The sequence below is a fragment of the Sminthopsis crassicaudata genome, chromosome 2 (assembly GCF_048593235.1).
Source record: "Sminthopsis crassicaudata isolate SCR6 chromosome 2, ASM4859323v1, whole genome shotgun sequence".
In the NCBI taxonomy this organism is placed as follows: Eukaryota; Metazoa; Chordata; class Mammalia; order Dasyuromorphia; family Dasyuridae; genus Sminthopsis; species Sminthopsis crassicaudata.
The window spans coordinates 438,347,336-438,369,414 of record NC_133618.1 but is presented as its reverse complement, the minus strand read 5'-3'; the positions used below and the strand labels follow the sequence as shown (position 1 = coordinate 438,369,414).

The 22,079-nt window shown below is 41.5% G+C and overlaps 1 protein-coding gene across 7 annotated transcripts in view; it reads right to left on the bottom strand.

The window, feature by feature from the left end:
• The window catches only part of ZNF341 (zinc finger protein 341), a 50,955-nt gene that overhangs the window by 6,596 nt on the left and 22,280 nt on the right, over positions 1-22,079 (bottom strand). The window contains exons 1-10 of one of the 7 annotated variants that reach the window (XM_074292418.1): positions 21,877-21,980; positions 13,454-13,564; positions 10,689-10,876; positions 7,926-8,078; positions 5,703-5,963; positions 4,311-4,506; positions 3,334-3,418; positions 2,780-2,970; positions 2,051-2,241; positions 1,443-1,651 (exon numbers count right to left, since the gene is read on the bottom strand). In XM_074292418.1, coding sequence (XP_074148519.1) covers positions 1,443-1,651; positions 2,051-2,241; positions 2,780-2,970; positions 3,334-3,418; positions 4,311-4,506; positions 5,703-5,963; positions 7,926-8,078; positions 10,689-10,814 — 1,412 coding nt within the window. In that variant the 5' untranslated portion in view covers positions 10,815-10,876; positions 13,454-13,564; positions 21,877-21,980. Of the gene's footprint in view, positions 1-1,442; positions 1,652-2,050; positions 2,242-2,779; positions 2,971-3,333; positions 3,419-4,310; positions 4,507-5,702; positions 5,964-7,925; positions 8,079-10,688; positions 10,877-13,453; positions 13,565-20,851; positions 21,127-21,426; positions 21,583-21,876; positions 21,981-22,079 lie in introns of those variants that run through there. The other 6 variants (XM_074292416.1, XM_074292415.1, XM_074292419.1 and 3 more) reach the window with 6 other exon arrangements.

Sequence of the window (22,079 nt, the reverse complement as noted above, 5' to 3'; positions counted from 1 at the left end):
GGTTCGATTTTTCATAAGATAAAGTAAAAGATACCTTAAAGTGATGAACTAATATGTCAAGAAGCCTCATTTTTTTTTTTTTCAGTACAAAAAAATTACTCCACCAAGAACAACTCATCTATAACTGAGTCCTTCAGGTCTTGGCTAAGGGGCCACTTTTTTCACAAGGGTGTTTCAGCTCCCCCAGCTCCTGAGGCCTTCATCTCCAATTATCTGATATCAGTTTTGTATCCAGTTTTTCTTGGCTAAACTGTAAATGCCTGCAAAACAAGAAAGCTTTATTCTTATCCTTTATTCTAAGCCCCTAATATAGTTTCTGCACAGAAGAGTCACTTCCTAAGGTTAAATTGGATTCCAAACAAGGATCATTGTAGGGAATACAGAAAGGGCATGGCAGATTCTAAATTACACTCCCTCTCCAGCCCTGCTTTTTTCCAAGCTCTTCCTAAAGTCTGCTCAAACAGTGTGGTCCCAAGATACCTCCTAACTTTGGGGGGCTCTGACCCTGTTAGATCCAGAACAAAAATGTTTTGGGCTGGCTGGAGAGGCTTGGTTGCCCAGGACACCAAGAGGTGGGAGTAGAGCTCTCTGCTAACAGGAGGGTGTTTTCCTGTGAAAAGGAGAGACTTCAATTCAAAAGGAGCTTTCTTCCAAACATATTTGGACACCAGACTTAAAATGGACTAAGGTTTCTGTAGCTCCAAAAAAGGAAGATAAAAAAGTGTTTATAATGAGAACTCAAAATTCAAGAACATGTCCTGAGGGTCAGATCATTTTCCAAAGATGAAGAAGAACAGCCTTAAAAATTCAGGTTTCACATTTGGAAACCTGTACATTCACAGCTTCCAACAAATAACCTTGGATGGCCACACAAATCCTGCACATTATGAAAGGCAACATAGGGATAGAATAGTAACGTACATTCTGTGGCAAGGAGATGATCTAGAGTCAAATCTCACCTCTGCCACTTGTCAGTTATATGACAATGGGCTGGTCATTTCACCTAATTTATTTATAAAATAAGGATTATTGCAATCTCTTTTAAATAGTTATTGTGAGGAGTGTGCTTTATAAACTTTAAATAAAATCTAGTATTATTACTGATAAAAAAAAAAAAGCTGGTTTGGGACACATGACATATATGTTAGAAAGAAAAAAGCTGTAGGCATGGATGTTGTCCTGTCAGAGCTCACAGTTGGAAACATGTTCCTTTCCAGATATCACCTATGCTATGAGAATACAAATATTTAGAAACTTGTATGTTCACTAGTCCCAAAAGATAACACAAGATGCAAAAAGAAGATAAATCTATCTATGCACTCAGACTCCTGGCACCTATTTAAAGGGCTGCATGGGTTCTGAGCTTCACAAAAACTCAGTCCTGCCTGCCTGGGGTCTGCTGGAGGCATAGTGGCCCCTATCTGGAGATACCCTGACATTACTTGTAGACTGTGACATCCTTCTTAGGGCTGTGCTGAGGCAGGAGGCTGTGGGAGTACTGGTGCACACCCAGTTCATACAGGGAGGGGAAGTCCTTGCTGCACAGGTGACACCGGTAGCTCAGTTCCTCCTGGTGACTCTTGATGTGCTCCAGGAACATGTCTAGCTTCTGGAAGGTCTGGGCACAGCTCTTCACGACACACTTATACACCTGCAGGGAGGCCCCAGGAGGTGGGGGGAAAAGGGTAAGCAGTGGGAAGGGGTAGCCTGCTCCTTCCACTCCCTGTTGTCAGCTCAGTCATGGCTTAGGACTCAGCTCCCATCATACAAGGACGTGTGGTGGGCTAGCTGAAGAGAAACCTGCTTGGAGTGAGCCCTGAGCCAGATGCCTTCATTCCCACAGGCTGCCCTTCTCCTGAGGTTGCCTCAGGAGCCTTCTTCTCCTGAGCGGACCAACAGCCCTCTGCGGTAGGCCAGCAAGCAGGCTCACGCAGGGGCCACATTTGCCCCTTCCCAGATAATCCCAAGGCCTCTGGTCTCATCGCCGAGTTCCTTTCCTGGGCAGGACTTGGGAAGAGGGTCAGGATGGAGCAGACCAATGACTGCCTACCTGCTCGTTCTTATGCTGGGTCATGTGTGACTTGAGCTGGAAGTAGGTACTGAACTTGTTTGGACAGAACTGACACTGGTAAGAACTGTCAATGAGGACCACTTGCTTGGCGTCCAGTTTCCCTGCCTCGCTTTCCTCAGCGGAAGCTAAGACTTGAGGCTGGGGCACACTCCTGGGGGGCTGGCTGATCCCTGCAGAGAGGAGGAACAGAACAACAGGCAGGAGAGGACTCAATCAACATTCACAATGTTCTTGGGGTGATGCTGGGCATTCTGGCAGACAAAGAAGGAAAAACTCGTCTCTTCCCTCAGAGAGAAAACATTTGCATGAAACCCTTAAATAACTGCACAGGCAGCAAGTCTAGCTCTACCATCCAGTCTTTAGGCAGGAAGTGACTGGACGGGAAGAGCTGCATTCTTCTTGCAACTGAATAATTCCAAGCCACCAAGAGACCTAAGCATCCCTGAGACCAAAGCCCCCACTAAGAAAGGCAGAGATCTAACCAGCTCCAGGGACCACAAAGGAATACTCTGCAAAAAAGAACAGCTTGGTTGCCTTGGGGAAACACGAGAGACATTTTTCTCATCATCCTCTTGACACAAAGAGCTAACAACTTTGGGAGAAGGAAGCCTAGCCACCCAAAGGCCCAGTCATGCCCAGGGCCGCCTTCCCAACCCCCGGCCCCTGCCTTGCCCTAACACCCAGGCCCGAAGTTCCTCAGCTCCACACCTGAGTCTTCTTCATTCTCTTGCTGGGTGGGGTTCAGGGCCATAACCTGGACAGTCACTGAGTTCCGAGAGATCGTGCCCCCATGCCCTGGTGGCCACACTTTGTGGGTCTGCATGTGCTTCTTGACATTTGACTTCTGTGCAAAGGCCCGGCCACAGACAATGCACTGGAAGGGTTTCTCCCCTGTGTGACTGGAGGGAGAAAGAAGTCAGACGCACAACCCTCGAACTGTGCAGAGATGTCAGGAGAGCTCAGGTCACACTTTTGGCAAGACCCCTTGGCCTTGGGCAGAGAAAAGCCAAACTCTGGCTATCTGTATGCCCCCTCCCAAGGGCCCTAGATGGGATAAAGGGAGAGAGAAGGTGCCTTATTTGCTCTGGAGACATTGCTATTTTGCCCCAGTGCTCCAGGGAACAAAGAACAAGATACCAGGGCCCTGCCACAGTCAGCACTCCCTAAACAGAGTAGGAAGCTGGGGGCAGCTGCAGCCTCCCAGTCCAAGGTGGGTAGAAGGCACCCTCAGAGATAATGTCTGAGCTTCCCCTCCCAGATACCTTCGGATGTGCTGCTGCAGGTCAAAGTTCTTGGTGAAGGTTTTGTTGCAGTAGGTACACTTGAGTTTCTGGCACTTGGGTTTCCCTGTAACAGAGACAAAAAAAAAAAAAAAAAAAAAAGCAGAAGAGGAATAAGGAGAAATTAGAACAGGAGGGTAGGGCTTTCCTCATAGCTTACCTCCATGGCAGCAGCTACACTAGCCGAGGCATCATGCATGATAGAGGCAAAAAGGGAAAGCACATCTTTCACTCCCCTCTGAGGATGAAGGGACCCTGAAACCCAACTTGCAAAGCCTCTGAAAAGCATCCACATGCTCTTTCCACTCAATTTCTGCTGCCTGAACCTATAATTTCCTCACAGAAAAGGCTCCAGAGGGCACTTAATCACTTTTGTGTCATAGACCCTCTTGGTAGTTTAATAAAGTCAATGTACCTCTTTAGTGAATGATGTTTTTGAATGTATAGGATGATAACAAAGGAAATCTATTATATTGAAATATAGCCATCACAACAGAATTTTAAGAAAAACCTAACTACATGGACTCCAGGCTAAGGACCCTATCCTAGGGTTACCTCATGTGTGTCCTACCTAAGATTTTTATTCAAAAAAGAAATATACCAGAAGAACAGGACCATTAGGAACCATCTGCACAGCTGCTTCTACATGATGTAAGTTCCTTAGGGCAGGGACTAAGGTTGACTTTTTTTGGGATAGTAAATGTTTAATATATGCTTACTGTCTGATCACTAGCAATGAGTGACTCCTAGCTCTGAGGTGTTAAGCTTATAATAAAAGCCAAATACAATTAATTGTATCATTAAATTCATATAGTCCACACAAGATTTCTAATCATGTGGCCTACTAGTGAAAAACCTGAATGCTCCTGACCTAGAAGGGTAGCTCCTGCAATTGGGCAGCACACTCAACAATGTCAGGATGCTTAGCCACTGGTAAGGAAAAGGGACCTGGACCCTACCTTCTTGGAATCCACCATCACTTTTGGGACGCCGGGTCTTCAATGAGGAAGGGGAATTGAAAGCAGCCACATTACCACTGGTGGTGTCGGTCAAGGGGTCAGGTGGGGTCGGTCCTTTGGGTTTGAAGCCCTGTTTCCCAGGGCTATATACAGGGGGGCTGGGGTACACAGGATTTTCCACACACTGGTTTGGAACCTGAAAGCACAAAGATATAAGAACTCCCCAAACTTCTTAGAGCTATCTAAACCAAGGAGGGAAGAGTTAGAAATTTACAAATGTTAGTTAGTGGAACTGTAGCAACTTTGGGGAGTTCCTGTTCTTCTCTGGGCTTCAAATATCTTCTCTGGAAAATTCAGGGATGTAGATAAGATGATTGATAAGGTTCCTTCCAGCTCTAAAAAAAGCTTTTTTATGAGACATCTAAATCAAATTCTTTACTCAACAGAATCTCATCTGAGGCTCAAAAAAGTTAAATGATTTTACCTAAAGCTACAAAATAAGTTATGGAAACAAGCCAAAGCATTCTCAGTTCAGGACCTGTCCATTAGTCTATGCTTCTTTGTGAATTCTCCACTATCTCTAAGCATCTTGGCTTCTTTTGCATTCTCTCTTAGAGCCCAGCATATAACTCATTGTATAATATGACCATGCAAAATGCTTTAGCTATTTTATCTGTCTTAAGTCTGCACCCCCTCTCAAACCCTGATGAGTGAATCTCTCCCATCTAATAATTCTGAGGACCAGCCAGAGCAGCTTCTCTTATAGCTCTCCAGGGATAATCCTATCTTATGTCTCCTGCTCAGTCCGTCTGCCGCTGGCCTCCTCCTTCCTGGCCCATCCATAGGAAAGGCAGGTGGGAGCTTCGGAAAAGAGCCAATTAATACCCAAGAGATGTCAGCCTCTCCTAGAGAAGCCAGGGAAATTTATCTCCCTGTCTCACAGGGTCAGGCCAGGCACGACCCAAGGGCCACAGCGCTGGCTGGGGGAAGGCCCCGAGAGCCTCTCTGAGCCAACTCCTCTCATTTTACAAAAAAGGAAACCAGGGCTCCTGGTGGGAAAATGACTTGCGAGATGTTCCACAGGTCAGAGGCAGCTTTTGAACTCAGGTCTTGGGCCTTGAGAACCTCTGCTTCTTCCAGCTGCCTAATGGAGGCTTGAGCTTCTTTGGGACTCCCTTGACTCCCCTTGTGTTCTGCCTTTCCAAGATATCTGTCTTCCCACTACCACCAGCCCGCTTTTGAACCTTTTCATCAGAACTGCGATGTCGCCCAGACTTTGTCTCTCCCAACCAGGACCCTGATAGCTTCCATGGCTCGGTACCCTTTCCCCAGGAAACCTCTGGGTATGCGCGCCCCTCCCCCCCATGCCCCGCCCCCGGGGTGGGACATTACCTCCATGGGGGGGTAGGGCTGCAGGCCCAGAGCCTGGATCTCCACCACGTTGCTTCCTGGCAGGGGGGCAGAGGCGTTGTACACCTCTACTACTCCACTGCTCCCCGTGCTGGGACGTCCCGGAGCCCCGAGGTTCTGAGGAGGAGGCGGAGGCGGGGGCGGGGGGTGCGGGGGAGGAGGAGGGGCCAATGGCGGAGGGGGTGGTGGAGGGGGTGGCGGCTGAGGGAGGTAACCAGGCCCTGAGTGCATACTCAGGCTGCTCTAAAAGAAGAGATAAAAGAAAATTATAAATAAACCTGGCATTAAGACCAGATATCATCATAACAGAGACATATTTTAAATCTGTTCAGTACTCTGCTAATAAAGAACTTTTATATAAAATGGCCCACTGGAAGCTCACAAGAACATTCCCACCACCCTCACTTTATAGATGAGGAAACTGAGGTTCAGAGAATCTAAGTGACATCACAAGATAACCCATATAGCATGTCTCTTCCAACCCAGAAACCAAACCCACCTGTGTGAAAAGCAGAGTTATTTGGGGAATAGATTCAGAGAAGAAGCTGAAAGGGAGACCATGAAATAAAATTGGATTTGTGCACAGAACAGAAAAGGCCCTTTCCTGCTTTCCCTTCTGGCTAAACCACTGCTATGTGTTCCCAAAGCTCCATCCCAGGGTGTGACTTCGTGACTCCAGGCAGGGAAAACCACAGTCTCTTCTACCAATGGCGGCCTTTGGTAAGGAGCCCTTCACACTGTAACCGCTTATTCATTTTACAGTGTCTGATTTAGGATCGCTATGACCTTCTTATGTTACATATAAGACAGAAAGGATGCGTTTGCTTCTTAGAACTTTCCAACTGCAATTCTTTTTGGAATGCAAAGGAAGTGATCTTGCTTGCTAAAGAATACATACATGCATATACACATTTATATACAGATATGCTAATCACTGAGACTTTTCTTCCTACATCAGGATCTCTATGAAGTAGAGTTTATCCTCCTTTCCCCTAGAGAATCTAAATTAACAAGTCTATGTGAAATCCCCCAAAGAGAAAGCTCTAAGCACGTCCAACAGAGGGCTTTACTTCACATTCAAAGACCAAAGCTTGTTCTCTGGTGATGGACTAGCCATTTAGAGGTAGGATTCCCTGGGAAGTGCGTGCCCCATATTAATTGTCTGCTTCCCTTATATTCACATAGATTCACATAGTTTTCATTGTTTCTTGGTTTCTTTCTTTCTTTCTTTTTTTTCAGCCCTAAAGGCAGCCAAAAGTCTGTCCCTGTCTCTTCAATCATACCTTTGAAAATAAATGTCTGCCTAGGCCCAAACCGTCCCACAGTACCTGAGATCATAAGCAAGATCCTTCAGATTCTCCTTATTAGCCAACCTGGAATAGAGGAGGGTCACTCCAATTCTATCATTCTCATCTTCCTCTCAACCAATTATAGTGTTCAGAATTCAGACATAATAATCTTGCTCCTCACTAATTATTATTCTAGAATCCCTAAGATGGAGGGAATGTCCCTGACATTAGAAGGGACTTTTTTTTTTTTCCAAAACACAAAAGGAATTCTTGGAAGCTATACTGGGAGATGTTATACCATCACTCAATCTGTACACAGATTTGGAGAACTGGAATACTCCATTCAAGCCTCAACTGTGCAGAATATACTTCTCATTTGAAAACAATTCCTTGTCATAAGGGGTGACTCTCCAGAAAGGAGAGAAAAAGGGATACAGGAAAAAATTATGCAATGTAAAAACAGAAGGTTTTAATAAAAAAATTTTAAATATAGTTGGGATGTATAAACCTCATAGGGGAGTTTTCTCCTTTTCCCTTTCCTACTGTAGAAACTGAGTTGCTGCATAATTACTCATTTAGAGAGATTTTTGCTATAAACATAAGCACTAAAACAGGAAAACTGATAAGTCTCCTCATTTTGAAATGCCTAAAATTCACACAAGAAGTTCAAATTGCTGCAAAGAGGGGCCTTAATTCAAGGACCTAGAGTCTGCCTGAGTTATAGAATATAGGAATTACTCATTTGGGAAAAAATCAGAATAAATCATTCTTTATTTTTCACCAAGATCTTTGAAAAACAGCAAATAGCTTCTAGGTTAGAGAGTGAACCATGACAAATACAAATTTGTCTATAAACAAATTTAATCTTCTGAAGAAGCTATACTCTATTATCCAAGGTGGTACAAATTTTTCTTACCTGCACGGGAGGCTGCACAGGGGGCATTGGCTGATCCAGTGATGTGAAGGCTGACATGGCTGACATCAGCACTTCATCACTCACCAAAATGTTCCCTTGTACCAGAGTCTGGATCAGAGGGGATGGGGGTACTGTGATATATGTAGAGATCTGCTGCAGGGAATGAAGATGAAAACTGGACATCACACAAGAAGAAACCTCTAATATTGGAAAACCCAAAATCCCCTCTTTGAATTGTTCTGACTCTTTCACTTCTCCCGGCTCAGAATGATCACTTGGCAGAGAGGCAACACAGGTGAAGAACATATATTCTTTGGTTCAGAGTTGCTATCATCTACTACTAAAAAATCTGATTTTATAAAGTATTTTCAAATTTTCAAAATCTCTTTATATTGTTTCTTATATACACATCCATGGTAAGCTTTAGTTTGTTTTAGTAAACAAAAAAGTTTATTGAAAGCCTAGGGAGATAAGGACCAAAAAATGGTTGGAAACCCCTCTACCACCTCCATTTTACAGATTAGAAAATTAAGGTCCAGGTAAGTTAAGTGGCTTAGAGAGGAATTTTGTTATTATTTTTTCTAGCTCTATAATAAGATAATTTCTTGGCAGTTCGATTGGTATGGCAATGAATAAATAGATTAATCTAAGTAGAGTTGTCATTTTTATATTAGCTTGCCCTACCCATAGGCACTTGATATTCTTCCAATTATTTAGATCTAACTTTAAATTAAGTGCCTTACAAAGGCACTTAATATAGAAAGCAAATGTGGGATTTAACCCTTACTCATTCTAACCCCAGGACCTACACTCTAACCACTATACCATGTCATCAGTAATTGTATATGTTTTCCACAGACAAAATAAGAACAATACATGATAGGTAAGAGCCTTCAAGGGATAGAGGGTTACAAAGAACCAAATAACAAAACATAATTTAATCACTTTCCTCTTTTATGTTTTGCTAAATTGCTGCAAAAACAAACAAACAAACAAAACCAGAAAAGCTTCTTATCAACTCTGTACTTAGAGACATTTATTTATTTTAAAATGGTACTTTGTTTTTCCAAATACATGCAAAAATAGTTTTCAACATTCACCTTCCCAAAACCCTGTGCTCCAAATTTTTTTCCAGAAGGAGATATTTATAATCCTCCAGAGATACTAATCTGTTTTCATTAAAACAAAACAAAACAATAAACTAAATTTAGGATTGTACAAGAGGACATTATTAATATATAATTTATGTTCATACTCCATCACAAACAGATTCAATTATCCCTTCCTGCTGTTTGAGAAGTTCCATTCCCTCAAAGGGAAATAAGAATATAATTAATAATGGCAATAATAATACTAGCTGACACTTATACAGCCCCTATCATGTGCCAGGCACTGTGCTAAACACTTTATAAATATTATCTCATTTGAACCTCACAACTCTAGGAGGTCGGTTCTGCTTTCATTCCTATTTTATAGTTGAAAAAACTGAGGTAAACTGAGATTAAGTGTTACATAGCCAGGGTTACATAGCTACTAAATTTCTGAGATGACATTTGAACTCAGATCCTGACTCCAGCTTAGAATTTTATCCATAAGACCACCTACCTTCTATATTTTTTCTATAGAGCAAAATATAAATCAGTTTACTTCCTCTACAGAAAAAAGCAAGCACAAATACTTCTGTTTATAAAACTATCCTTGTCTGGAATCATAATCCACTCTCAGCTGAACTCTAATGTCCTATCAAACATTGAGGAATTTCTGTTCTTTGAACAAGGGAGAAAAAATTTAAAAGACACAATTGACTTTAATTGGGATCAAAATACAAAGTTTTAAGGGGGGAGGTACTTCTCCAAAGACACAGGTTGTCTAAATTTTTTGTGGAGTTGAAATCTTTCTTTGCAGCTTGCCAACCCAAATATAGTAATGCTAATATTGCAGTAAGAATCCAGAGAAGAAGCCAGGCTGAATGAAAAATAAGTGAAACTGATCTAGGGTACTGATCATACTAAAAAAAAAATCTCTACTTCTTGGTGAATCTGAGGAGCCCTCTTAACGCAAAATTTTAAAACGTGGTCCAGCTGCAATATGAAAATATAACCACTGTCAGGATTTCCACCTAAATGTTTAACATGTATTTCTAAAATATTAATCCGGAGAAATCAATTGCACATAACCTGTACTTAGAGAAAGAACACTGAAGTCAATCCAGGGCTTTTGAGAATGAGGTTAAATTACTGGTAACTATCTTAGTATTACAGTTGTTTCCTTAAACACTTTCCTGTATTCTTTTTTACTGGCATTCAGAAACTTTTAACACACACACACACACACACACACACACACACACACACACACACACACACACACACACACACACACACACATTAAGCTTACTTTTTTTTGATTATGATAAGAGATAGGAAATAGAATTAATATGCCCAGGAAATAACTTGGAGAAACCTTTCCTGAGATCTTTTTGTCTTATTTCACTCTAGTGAGCATATCTGGACTTCCCAACAGAATCACCCTATTTATATATGTTTATACTTTTAGAATAGTGAACAGGAAAGGATTGCAGAGGCTTAATCCCTTGAAAATTTTGCCATGTAGGCCTGCATTCTGAGAAGGAGCCCCCGCTTCTCCTTTGTGGATCTCTTCCAAACCCTTCTTAGTTATACTCAATCTTTCCACAGCTGCTACTTCATCCCTCTCACTCATTCAGCCCTGGTTCTAAAGAAGCCCCACATTGCTCACAGTTACCTGGCGATTGGCTGGTGGAGCCTGTTGCACAGATGTGATGGAGGGCGCATAGATGCTATTGGTGGCCAGGGAGACAGCAGCCAGTGCAGGGGCGCTCCCCTGACACTGCTCCCGCTTGTGGGTCATGAATGCTGGTAATGAGTTGAATTGTTTTTTACACTTCCCACAGAGAAAGACATCTTCATCATCTATAAATCAAACAGGAAGGGGACAGTAACAAAGAATAAAGGAAAGTGGGAAAAACCATATCAGAGAGAATGGCAGAAAAAAGGACCACAGTTAATATCTGACTTCAGAAGAGCCTTGTATTCCATGTCTGTAATCAAGAAGGTCAAATGAGCATCACTGGATCTAACAGTTAATGAAAAGACATTTACTTAGCACAACCAGTAAATGGAGTTATATGCTAGGTGCTAAGGAATAATATAAATATATGTGAATCACTTGAGTTTAATGTGTGTGTATGTGTGTGTGTGTATATATATATATACACACACATCTATATATATACATATATATACACACACACATATATATAAAATCATATAACATGATATAATAGATATAGGTACATATGTAATCAATTAAATACCTACTATACATAAGAAACTGAAAAAATATAATGCAACAAACACTAAATGATTGCTGTATACAGAGTACATATTCTGAGTACAAAGGGGAGAAACAAAATTTAGATAGGATATGGTCTCCATTATTAAAGAACACAATAAAGTAATACATAATATGAAATGATAAATATATTAATGAGTTACAAAAAATAAAATGCCACAGGAAGTTATCCTTTCCTAGATTATATGGTGAGGGTTACAAAGTCTCAGGTGAAATATTTTGAAACTTATAATCTAGTTGGGTATATAAGACATGTACACAGATGACGATAATATAAAATAAAACATAGGTGCTATAAGAGGGTGATGAATAAAGTTCATAAGAGGTAAAACTCACCTCTGGCTGGAATAATAATAAAGCCAAATGTCAAAAGACCCAATATCTGCAAACAGTGTATTCAAGATCATTGGTCTTGAAATTCATTCAATCACAATGTTATGAGCTAGATGGAGGGCTCAGGGATCACAATTTAGCTTCTTTAATTTATGATGAAGAAACTAAAGCAGGTGTGGGCTTGGAGTATGACTTGTCCACATGGGTAGTTAAGTGGCAAAGTTAGAATTTAAAGCAGTGCTCACAGAGACAGATATTTTGGTCTCAGCTCTCCCAGTGACTTTCTTTCTGATGTTTAGAAAGCCTTTTGTCTTTTCTGAATTTTGTATTCCTTGTATGCAAGATGGAAAGAAATGTCTGGCCTATCCATATATCATAGGGGCCCTAAGAAGATAAAGGCTTTATGGGGTCTTTGGGTAGGACATTTTTAATGTGTAATAGTAACACTTGTTCCATCACTTTATACAGATCCTATTTTTTCAGCTTTAAGTGATCCTGAAAGCCAGTCTGGAATCTAAGTTAAAAAAAAAAAAAAAAAAAAAAAACCCAAAACAAACAAACAAAAAAAAAAAACCCACCAACAAAGCCAACCTGTAGGATGGTGAAGAATTGAAGAAAAGAGAATTCCTGGGATGTGTGGAAGGGGGAAAAGGATGAAAACGTGGCAGAAGGGAGGGATTAGTGGGGTCTCTTCTAGATATAGTGCGTAGACGGTGGAAATTTGAAAAGCTTTACTAAAATATAACTGATCTCTTCTTTCTAGTCTCCATTTAGCTGCTAAAAGAGCACTGCTAAAGCACAAATCTAATTATAGCATTTCCCTATTCAAGAATTGTCAGTGGTTCCCTCTTGCTTTTATGAAGAAACACAAATTCTTTCTCTTGAAATTTACACCGCTCCAGAGTGTGATTCTAGCCTACCTTTTGAGGCTTATTGGACATTGCTACCTTTCACACACTCCAGGAAAACTGGACTCATTTCTGTTCTCCACAATTGGTGCTCCATTTCCACCTCCATGCTTTTGCATATGTTGTCCCTCCCATATCTGCCCCTAACAATCCTTAGCTCCTTTCAAGGTGGAAGTCAAATGCTCCCTCCTCCAGGAAGCCTTTCCTGGTCTCCCAGTGAGTGCTCAATCCCAGCTTCCTTTCACTTAAGTGTGTGGATATGCTGTTTCCCCCAAGTAATACATAAGCTCCTTGAGGGCAAGAACTGTTTTTCACTTTATCTTTGTACCTCTAACAACCAGCATGATTCCTTGTATAAAAGGTACTTTAATATAGCTGAAAATAAACCGCTTGTTGAACAGAATTGTTATGAATTTTTTTTTGCCTAATATTCCCTCATAGGATGCCTAGTTGATGTTAGACCTGAGGACTTGATGGGATCCAACTTGTAAGGGAAATGTGGCAGTAATTAGCCCTGAGGCCTCAGGGCTTGACAATGAGGTAGTGCCACAGATAACACTGGCTGCCAGATACCAATCTGTTGGTCTGTAATAAGTGTTTCTAGACAAATGGTGGTTACTCTTCCATTTCCAACTCTAAACCACAAAATTCAATATTGAGAGGCATAATAAAATTAGCATACCAGTGACATAAAGCATCAGATCTCTCTGTTCTTTTCTTATACATTTATTTTCTTGCTAATACTTTTTGGAACTTAGCCTGCTGTTGACAGTGTAATAAATCTTTGCCCCTTAACTTGGAGATAAACTGAGTACGAATTATTTCACCATATTATTGACACTAGCCTGGGGACCCTAATTTTGTTGGAATGTCTTTCACCCTCAAAAGACTTACCTAAGGATTGGATGGTGGTAGGAGTGTTGACACTTTGAGCAGTTGGGTCAGGAACTGCCCCTTGTCCATCCCACAGTGACTGAACTGCCAGGACAGTCTGGTTATCTATTCCTAAAAGAGAAAAATACAGCTATGTTAGAAAACATATACAGTGCATATCCTTTGGCTCCTCTGCTAAGCATGTATTATTCTCCAAGGAGATCAAGGACATAAAGGTTTCATTTATACCAAGAAATGTTTGTTGTAGCACTTTATAACAGCAAAACACTGTAAGCAAAGTAGACTAGGGACTAAACAAACTGGGTACATGAATGTAGTGGAATATTATGCTCTAAAAGATAATAAATATTAAAAATGCATAGAAATACAATGCTTAATGGAATGAAAAGAACCTGGAGAATACACACACTTCCCCAGCTTTGTCTCACTGGTCTAGTTTTAAAAGCAAAAATCCTGATATTTCAGGTTAGTCCAAAGACACTAAAACTGATGTGGACAGAAGTAATCCTAGGTTTGAGAATCCACCTTTCATGCTTTCCAGCACAGCACTGTCACATATAGCACAAAACATCAACCAGGGTTGATGCAATAGATCCAGCTCTGGGCTTGGAATCAAGAAGACTTGAGATTCAAATCTAGATCCAGAGATTCATCTCTGGTTGCCTGTTTCTTCAATCATAAAGTGGGGATAATAAATGCCACTCTTCCAAGGTTGTTTTGAGGATCAAATGAGATAATATTTATAAAATACTTAGCACAGAGCCTGACACAGAGGATGTTATATAAATGTTTATTCCCTTCCCCTTCATGGTCCTATAGGAGTTAAGGCTACTTATCTTGATTGTGACACAAGCTAAATAAAGGAGTAAGGAGAGTAAGGAGAAAATAACATCAAGCTTTTAGGTGAGTAGAAGAGTGGTACCCTTAACAGTAACGGAGATGTTGGGGAGATGAAAGGATTGGGGGGGTATATTGCACACAGAGATATAATGAGTTCAGTTTTGGACATAATGAGTTTGAGAGGTCTGCAGGCTATCCAGTTCAAAATGTCCAAAAGGCAGTTAATAATTCAAGACTGTAGCACAGGGGGGAAACTAAGGCTGGATATATAAATCTGAGAATCACTTTCAAAGATGAAATTGATACCAATAAAATATTGAACCAATAGATGTGATCACTAAGTTAAAGAATATAGAGGAAAAGAGAAGAGTGCTCAGATGTGAGGGTGATCCATTGTTGGTTTTTTTTTGTTTTTTTTTTTGAGGCAATTGGGGTTAAGACTTGCCCAGGGTCACACAGCTAGGAAGTGTTAAGTGTCTGAGGTCACATTTGAACTCAAGTCCTCCTGACTTCAGGGCTGGTGCTCTATCTACTGCATCACCTAGCTACCCCAATTCCACTTGACTTTTAAAGACTCTCCTAACCTGTCCACTTCCTACCTTCCCAGTCCTGTGTTATAGTGCTTTCCACAGATTCCATGATTTAGCTATACTGGCCAATTACCATCCCTTACATGCAATATTTTATTTCTAGGTTCCATACTTTTTCACCAGAAGTCCAATATGCCTTTCCCTCACCTCTACTCTTTTGGCTTTCCCGGTTCCTTTAATACTCAGCTTAGATTCTACCTTCTACAGGAGGATTTTCCTGGTCTCCTCCACTACTAGTGCCTCGAGATTACCTTCCATTTACTCTGTATTTATATTCTATGTATATAGTTGTTTGTGTGTGTCTCCACTACTAGAATGTGAGTCCTTTGAGAGAAGGGTATCTTTTTTGGGGGGAAGGGGAATAAGGAGCCTTTCTTTGTAACCAAAGGAGTTAGGATAGTACCTCAATAAATGCTTCTCAGATACCACACTTGCTTTAACTCATGCTTAAGACTCAGTTCTCTATAGCTATTTAAGGGAAGTAGGGGTGACCTATATGGGTTCTTCCTCTGACATAGATTATAATTATTTCATGCCTTAGTAGGGGGCTTTCAAGAGCTACTAAGGCCAATAAAATCCATCACCTGGTAATCAATCTTCTGGTGATAAGCCTTCCAGAAAAGAACTAGAGTGGTCATCAGACAATAACACTGGGCACACATCTGGAGTCTTTCTAGCTTTAATGGGCCTGCTGCAACTTATGCTCCAACAGTACAGCTTTAGAAAACTCAGGGACAACTCCATATCACAGGAGTTTGGAATTTAGTGAAAATCTATAAGCCAATAATAAAACATAAATATAAGTTTTCATTACTATCATTATTGCTACATATATTATGTTATATTGGGCACTGGAGGAAACGGGAGAAGGAAAAGGGCAACTAAGATAAATATTTCTACTTTTATGTTTGACTTTGCCCCTGTCATCACTGTGTCCTAAATCTGTTGAGATCCTGGTATACTATGAATTCATTGACAGCAAAGGCTATTTCATTTTTATCTCTATCAGATTTAGCAATACCCAGCACACAATGAGATGTTAATAATTTTTGCTGACTTGAAGTTCGTTCCTTTACTTCAATACCAATTACTTATCTCCTAGTTCATAAATAATCCCTATCCAAGTAAGAATGATTTGTCTCAGATGACTTCAGAAAGACTTGGAGAGACTTGCATGAACTGATGCTAAGTAAAGTGAATAAAACCAAAAGAACACTGTACACAGCAACAAGAATACATGATGATCAATTCTGATGGATGTGGCTCTTTTCAACGATGAGGTGATTCAGGACAATTCCAATAGACTTGTAATGGAAAAAGCTATCTACATCCAGAAAGAGGGCTATGAGAAGTGAATATGGACTGTAACATAATAATTTCGCCTTTTTTTGTTGTTTGCTTGTTTTTTGTTTTCTTTTTCATTTTTTTTTCTTTTTGATCTGATTTTTCTTGTGCAGTATGATAGTTGTGGAAATATATATAGAAGAATTGCACATATTTAACATATATTGGATTACTTGCCATTTAGGAGAGAGAATAGGGAGAAAAAATTTGAAACACAAGGTATTAAATGGTTGAATGTTGAAAACTATTTTGCATATATTTTGAAAATAAAAAGCTATTAAGAAAAAAAAAAAAAAAGAATGATCGGCCTCTCCTAAAATGTATTCTAGCTTCCCAATAGTTAAGTAGACAATATAAATAAACAAGTTTCAAGAAAACAACTGCAAGCTATAAATAAGCACATGAAAAATTGTTCCCATTCACTAAAATAAATGTAAATCGATACAACTTTGAGGTTTCACCTTAAACTCAATAAATTAGAAAAGTTGACAAAAATATAGAAATAGTGCTGGCACCATGGAAAGAAAGGGACATTAACAAATTGGTTTTGGACTAGTCAAATTGTTCAACCATTCCAAAGATCAATGATGAAAAGGACCACAAGAAGGTATATATATATTAAAAAAAAAAAGTCTAAGACAGAAATATCTCACAAATACCAAAATATTTATTGGCACATCAAGAAATTATAAACAATCAATTGAGGAATGGAGAGACAAATCATGGTACAAAAATGTAATGGAATTTTATTGTGCCATTAAAAAAAATAAATTTGAATAAAGAGAATAGGAACTTACATGAACTCATATAAAGTTAAATAAGAACCAAGAAAATAAGCTATACATTTACTATAATACTTTAAGTGAGTGGAACATACAAACAAAAATTCCCAATATTGTATAATTATGATGATCAAGCCTAGACCCCAAGAAGAGGGAAGAAAATTTCCTCCCTTGCCTGAAGTGGTGGTGGGATTATAGATTATGGGAAGACTATATATACTTCAAGCCTTAATGTGTTAGTGTTGCTGAACTGCCTTTTTTCTCTATTTTTGTTATATCTCTCTGAGGATGGGAGGGAGCAGTGTACAAGAAAATGAAATAAAAAGAAAAGATAACAATTAAAATTTTAATAAAGAAAATTTCTCCTAGCACTTGTATTCATTCAGCAAATACCTTGTCCTAAGTATTTACTTACAGCTTAGAACCTGCAATAGACCCCTAAGGGAGACAAGGACAAAATAAAGATTAGAAAGGTATAAAACAAAGAATTGCAAGAGGGTAGGGAGTTCATTATTTATAAGAGGAAAAGGAATCAAGGAAAGCTTCCTAATGGAGTAGTTGGATTTTTAAAGGATGATAATTGTTTAGGGGACAGCTAGATAGCTCAGTGGATAGAGCACTGGGCCCCAGTTGGGAAGACGGGAACTTTAAATCCCATCTCAGGCATGTCCTAGCTGTGTGAGCCTGGGCAGACAAAACTACTCTCTCCATAGTAACCAATAATCTCATATTTGTTGAGATTTTCTCAATCTTCATCCTTTGTGACCTTTCTTTAGTCTTTGACATATCCATTACCATTTTCACCTTGTTACTCTCTTATTTCTAGGTGATTGTGATAATGATTCTTTGTCTTCTTTGTTGGCTCTTCATCCAGATTTCACCATTTAACAGTGAAGGGCCCACAAGGCTCTGTTCTGGTCCCTCTTCTCTTTCTTTATAGTATTTCATTTAATGCACTTACCAACTCTCAAAAAGTCAATCATCTCTTTGCAGATGATCCTCTGATCTATTTGTTTAGCCTTAACCTCTTTCCTGACCTCTGATCTTGTATCTCCAACTACCTATTAGATATCTCAAAATGGATATAGTGTAAACTCAACATGTCCAAAACAGGACTCACTCCTTTTCTACATCAAATACTCTTCTGTTGCTAACTTCTTTACTGTTGTGCAGAGTACCACCATTCAATCATTCCTGTTCAAAACTTAGGTGTCATCCTTGACTCCCCATTCTTTCTCACTCCCCTCCTCCAATCAGCTGTCAAGTCTTGTCATATCTACCTTCAAAACATCTCTCATGCATGCCTTCTTTTCTTTTCTGACACTTCATACACCATAGTGAATGCCCTTACTACTTCAAGCTTGGACTACCGCAATAGCTTCCTTGGTTGGTCCTTCTGCCAAGTATCTTCCAAATTCAGTCCACTTTCTACTCAGTAATCGAACTGAAATTCCTTAAGGATAGTATGACCATGTCACCTACCTCTATTCAATTAAACTCTTTGGCTCCCTATCACTCCTGGGATCCAATATAAAATTGTTCCATTTGACTTTTAAAGTCTTTTTATAACCTGGCCCCTTCTTACCTTTCTAGTCACCTAGCATCTTATTCCCTTCCAAGTATTCTATGATCCAGTGACACAGGCCTCCTGGCTATTCCTCACACAGAACATCCTGTCTCCAGACTGAGCATGGCTATCTCGCAGGTCTAGAATTCTTTTCATTTCCTCCTCCTAATTTCAAGTTTCAGCTGAAGCTCTGCCTTCTGTAAGAAAGCTTTTTTAGTCTTCTTTAATTCTTTTACCTTTGAGATTATCTCTAGTTTATCCTGTATATATTTTATTTGTATAAAGTTGTTGGCATGTTGCCTTCTCTATGAGACTGTGAGTGCCTTAAGAACAAGGGGGCTGTCTTTTGTCTTTGTATTCCTATCATTTAGTAGGCACTGAAATAACTGTTTTTTTTTTTAATTGATTCCATTTATAGTTGATTAAGTTGTCCTGTAACTGTCTTGAGTCATATTTGTCTCTGAAATTAGTTCAGAAATTCAGCTGTCCTCTAAGTAGTTAAATTTAGAAATCCAGTTCTCTTGCTAAGCACCTTCCTATTCTTGTGTCAAGAAACTCTGTTACCCTTGAAAGAGTCAGGTAGATACCAGGGAGTCTGATCTAGCATCTTTACACTACCAAATTAGCCTTCAAGTATGGCTGGTTTGTTATCCAAAGAAGTCTGGTTTGCTATCTGTCATTGTAGATGCAGATGGACTCAAAATAAACATTTCTTATTCCCAGGAGATAAAGAGGGGGTTGTTGTTCATTTCCAATTTCCATTCAATCCTATTTTCTTCCATTTTTGATGTGAGCCTTCCTATTTTCGGTGCTCTCCCAAATTGTAAACGAGAATTGCCCCTCTCATTTGAGGTATTAGCTTTGCTTGAGAAGCTGAGGTCCTATTTATTGGCAAACTTGTGCTTTACTAATAAATTAAATATACTCAAACTTTTTGCTTCACTTATTTACTTATTAAATCCTCCCAAAACAGCATTTAATGTTTATTGGTTTTCCCCCTATTTTTCTTACTATTCTTTTTCTTATACTTATTTGTGTATACAATCATAAAATTTTAGGAGCTGGAAAAGCCTTGAAACATTATCTAATCTAACCAATTCATTTTACAGATGAGGAAACTGAAGTCAATAAAAGGAGTTCAGGGTACAGGATAAAATAAAATGTAGGAGCTAGAATCAGAGATAATAGAGCTAGAACTGAAAGAGACTTCGGGGTCCATCTAATCCAAGACCCTCATTTTAAAGATGAAGACACTAAAGCCTAAAGAGATTTAAGTAACTTTCCCAATACAATACAAATAGTAAATTTTCAGATGTGGGTTTTGAAACTGGGCCCTCTTGAGTCTAAGCTTCTATGCTGCCACCAAGGAGAACTAAGCTCAATTGTGGGCCCTGGTACTTAAGACTTATGATTTATGAGAACTTGGACATGTCACTTCCCTAGTCTAGACTTCAGTTTCCTCATTTGAAAAGTAAAGGGGGTTGGCATATTAAAAACTGCTTCAAGCCTCAAATAAGAAGAAAGACAATATTGAGGCTGGCAAACTGCCAAAGATAAGAAAAGATGTAAGTACTGCTTGATCCAACTAATCTGGAAAACAATTTGGAATTTTAAGAAAAACTTGAATAAAATGTCCATAACATTTGACCCCAAAAATCCCACAGCAAAACAAGGAGCCAAAAAAGAGAAAGGCCTTTCTGTGATACTATTTTTGGGGGTCACAAAGAAAACCACAGTTGTTCATCGACTAATCAAGCAAATTAAAGAACAGAAATGGAAGGGAATAACTGCAAAATAGAAAGAACATGGACTAACTTCGGAGCTACCTAGAAAGATTCCTCTGAACTGATGTAGGCTCAGATCCACAGGGTAACAATACAGGACAGAACAATAAAAAGGACACAGTTACATGTAAAGGCCAGGCCTGGTCCTGGAAAAGGATTAGGAAAAAGCGCTTCTCGGCTCTCACAACCGATAGGGTGACGAGGGCGCTGACCTCGGTATGCGTGCTCGGGCAGTTCCCAAGGCTGCTCAGCCTTTGCGCAGCTTAGTTTTCCTTTTCGAACTCTGTAAGGAAGGCTAAGCAGAAGTTGGGGGTCTATTCAGAAATGAAATAACAAAAGGCATCAATCAAATCAATTCCTCTGATACAAGGGTATGGGGTTGTGTGTGTGAATTATCTTGGAGCTCCTTTCCAAGTCCTACTTCGGGCCCTGCCCACGTTCAGCCTGACAGCTGGAGGAGGGGCTCGGACCCGGTGGGCGCCTGCACTCACATTCTCTCCCCGGCCAGTAGAAACCTCCCCAAGGGCAGAGCCTGCGCCCATCACTGCACACTAAGGCCGGTATCCACTCTGACAAGATAGGAAAGGCCCTGAGGCCTGGCCCGGCCCCGCGGCTCGGATACAGGGAGAGGCCCCCGGAGTCCGCACAAGGCCGGCTTTTCTCGATCGCTCGGTGCGCTCTGCGTAGGTCCGGGCATGGCGACCGAGGCCTCTCGGCCCGCCCCTCCCAGGCCAGGGCCTACGGGCCGGCTCTTCCAGGCCTCGGACCTCCTCCCGCCCTCCCTGTGCGCAAGGCCCTCGTTGTGGCTGTTCCAGGCACCCGGCTCCGCCGCCCCCGTTCTTGGGGCGCCCTGTCCCCAGCTCCCGCCGGCAGTGGCAACCAGGTTGCTGGGGCTGGTAGCGGCAGCGGCGCGGAGGGAGGGGCGGCGCGCGGCGCGGAACAGCCACCCCCGCCCGCCGCTCCCCGGGGCCGCGCGCCGCCCCTCCGCGCCCTGAAGCCACCGCCGCAGCCCGCGCGCCCGCCCGCCCGCCGGCAGCCGCAGCCTGGCCCGCGCCGAGCCGCTCACCTTCTAGCGCCTCGAAGATTGTCTGCGCCATCTTGGAGCCGCCGCCGCCGTCGCCGCCGAGGGCTCGGGGCTAGACTAGCATGGGGGGGGGGGGGGGACGGCGGCGGCGGCGGAGGCCTGGAGGACAAAGACGGTAGCTGCGGCAGCGGAAGGCAGACCGGCGGCGGGTAGTAGGCTCCGGGGCGCGAAGGCAGGGCCCGCAGGCGGCAGGGGGCGCCCCCGAGGCGCTGCCACGGACCTGAACCCCCTCTCTCACCGGTCCCCCCTTACACTAGCACCCCATCCAGTTCAGTGCACGCACCCTCTGACCCGGAGTCTATCCCCTCCCCCCTTGCCTACCCCTCCAACACCCTCTCCCCCTTATAATTCCCTCTCTAATCTCCCCCAACACACTCTCCTACAGGGGTTCCCTTCTCCATTCACCTTACCCCCCCACCTGATCCAACTTACCCTTTCCCACAGGGGAAAGTTCAAACCCTCAGTCCGACACCCCCACACGCTACTCTAGTGGAGCCTACACACACACACACACACCTTTGGCAGACAGCCCTATATCTAAATAAGCTCATAGATATATGCACACACCCTTACCTAGAGTACATTTCCACACCACATCTTTGAAACACCTATATCAGATAAACTGCTCCTCCCCC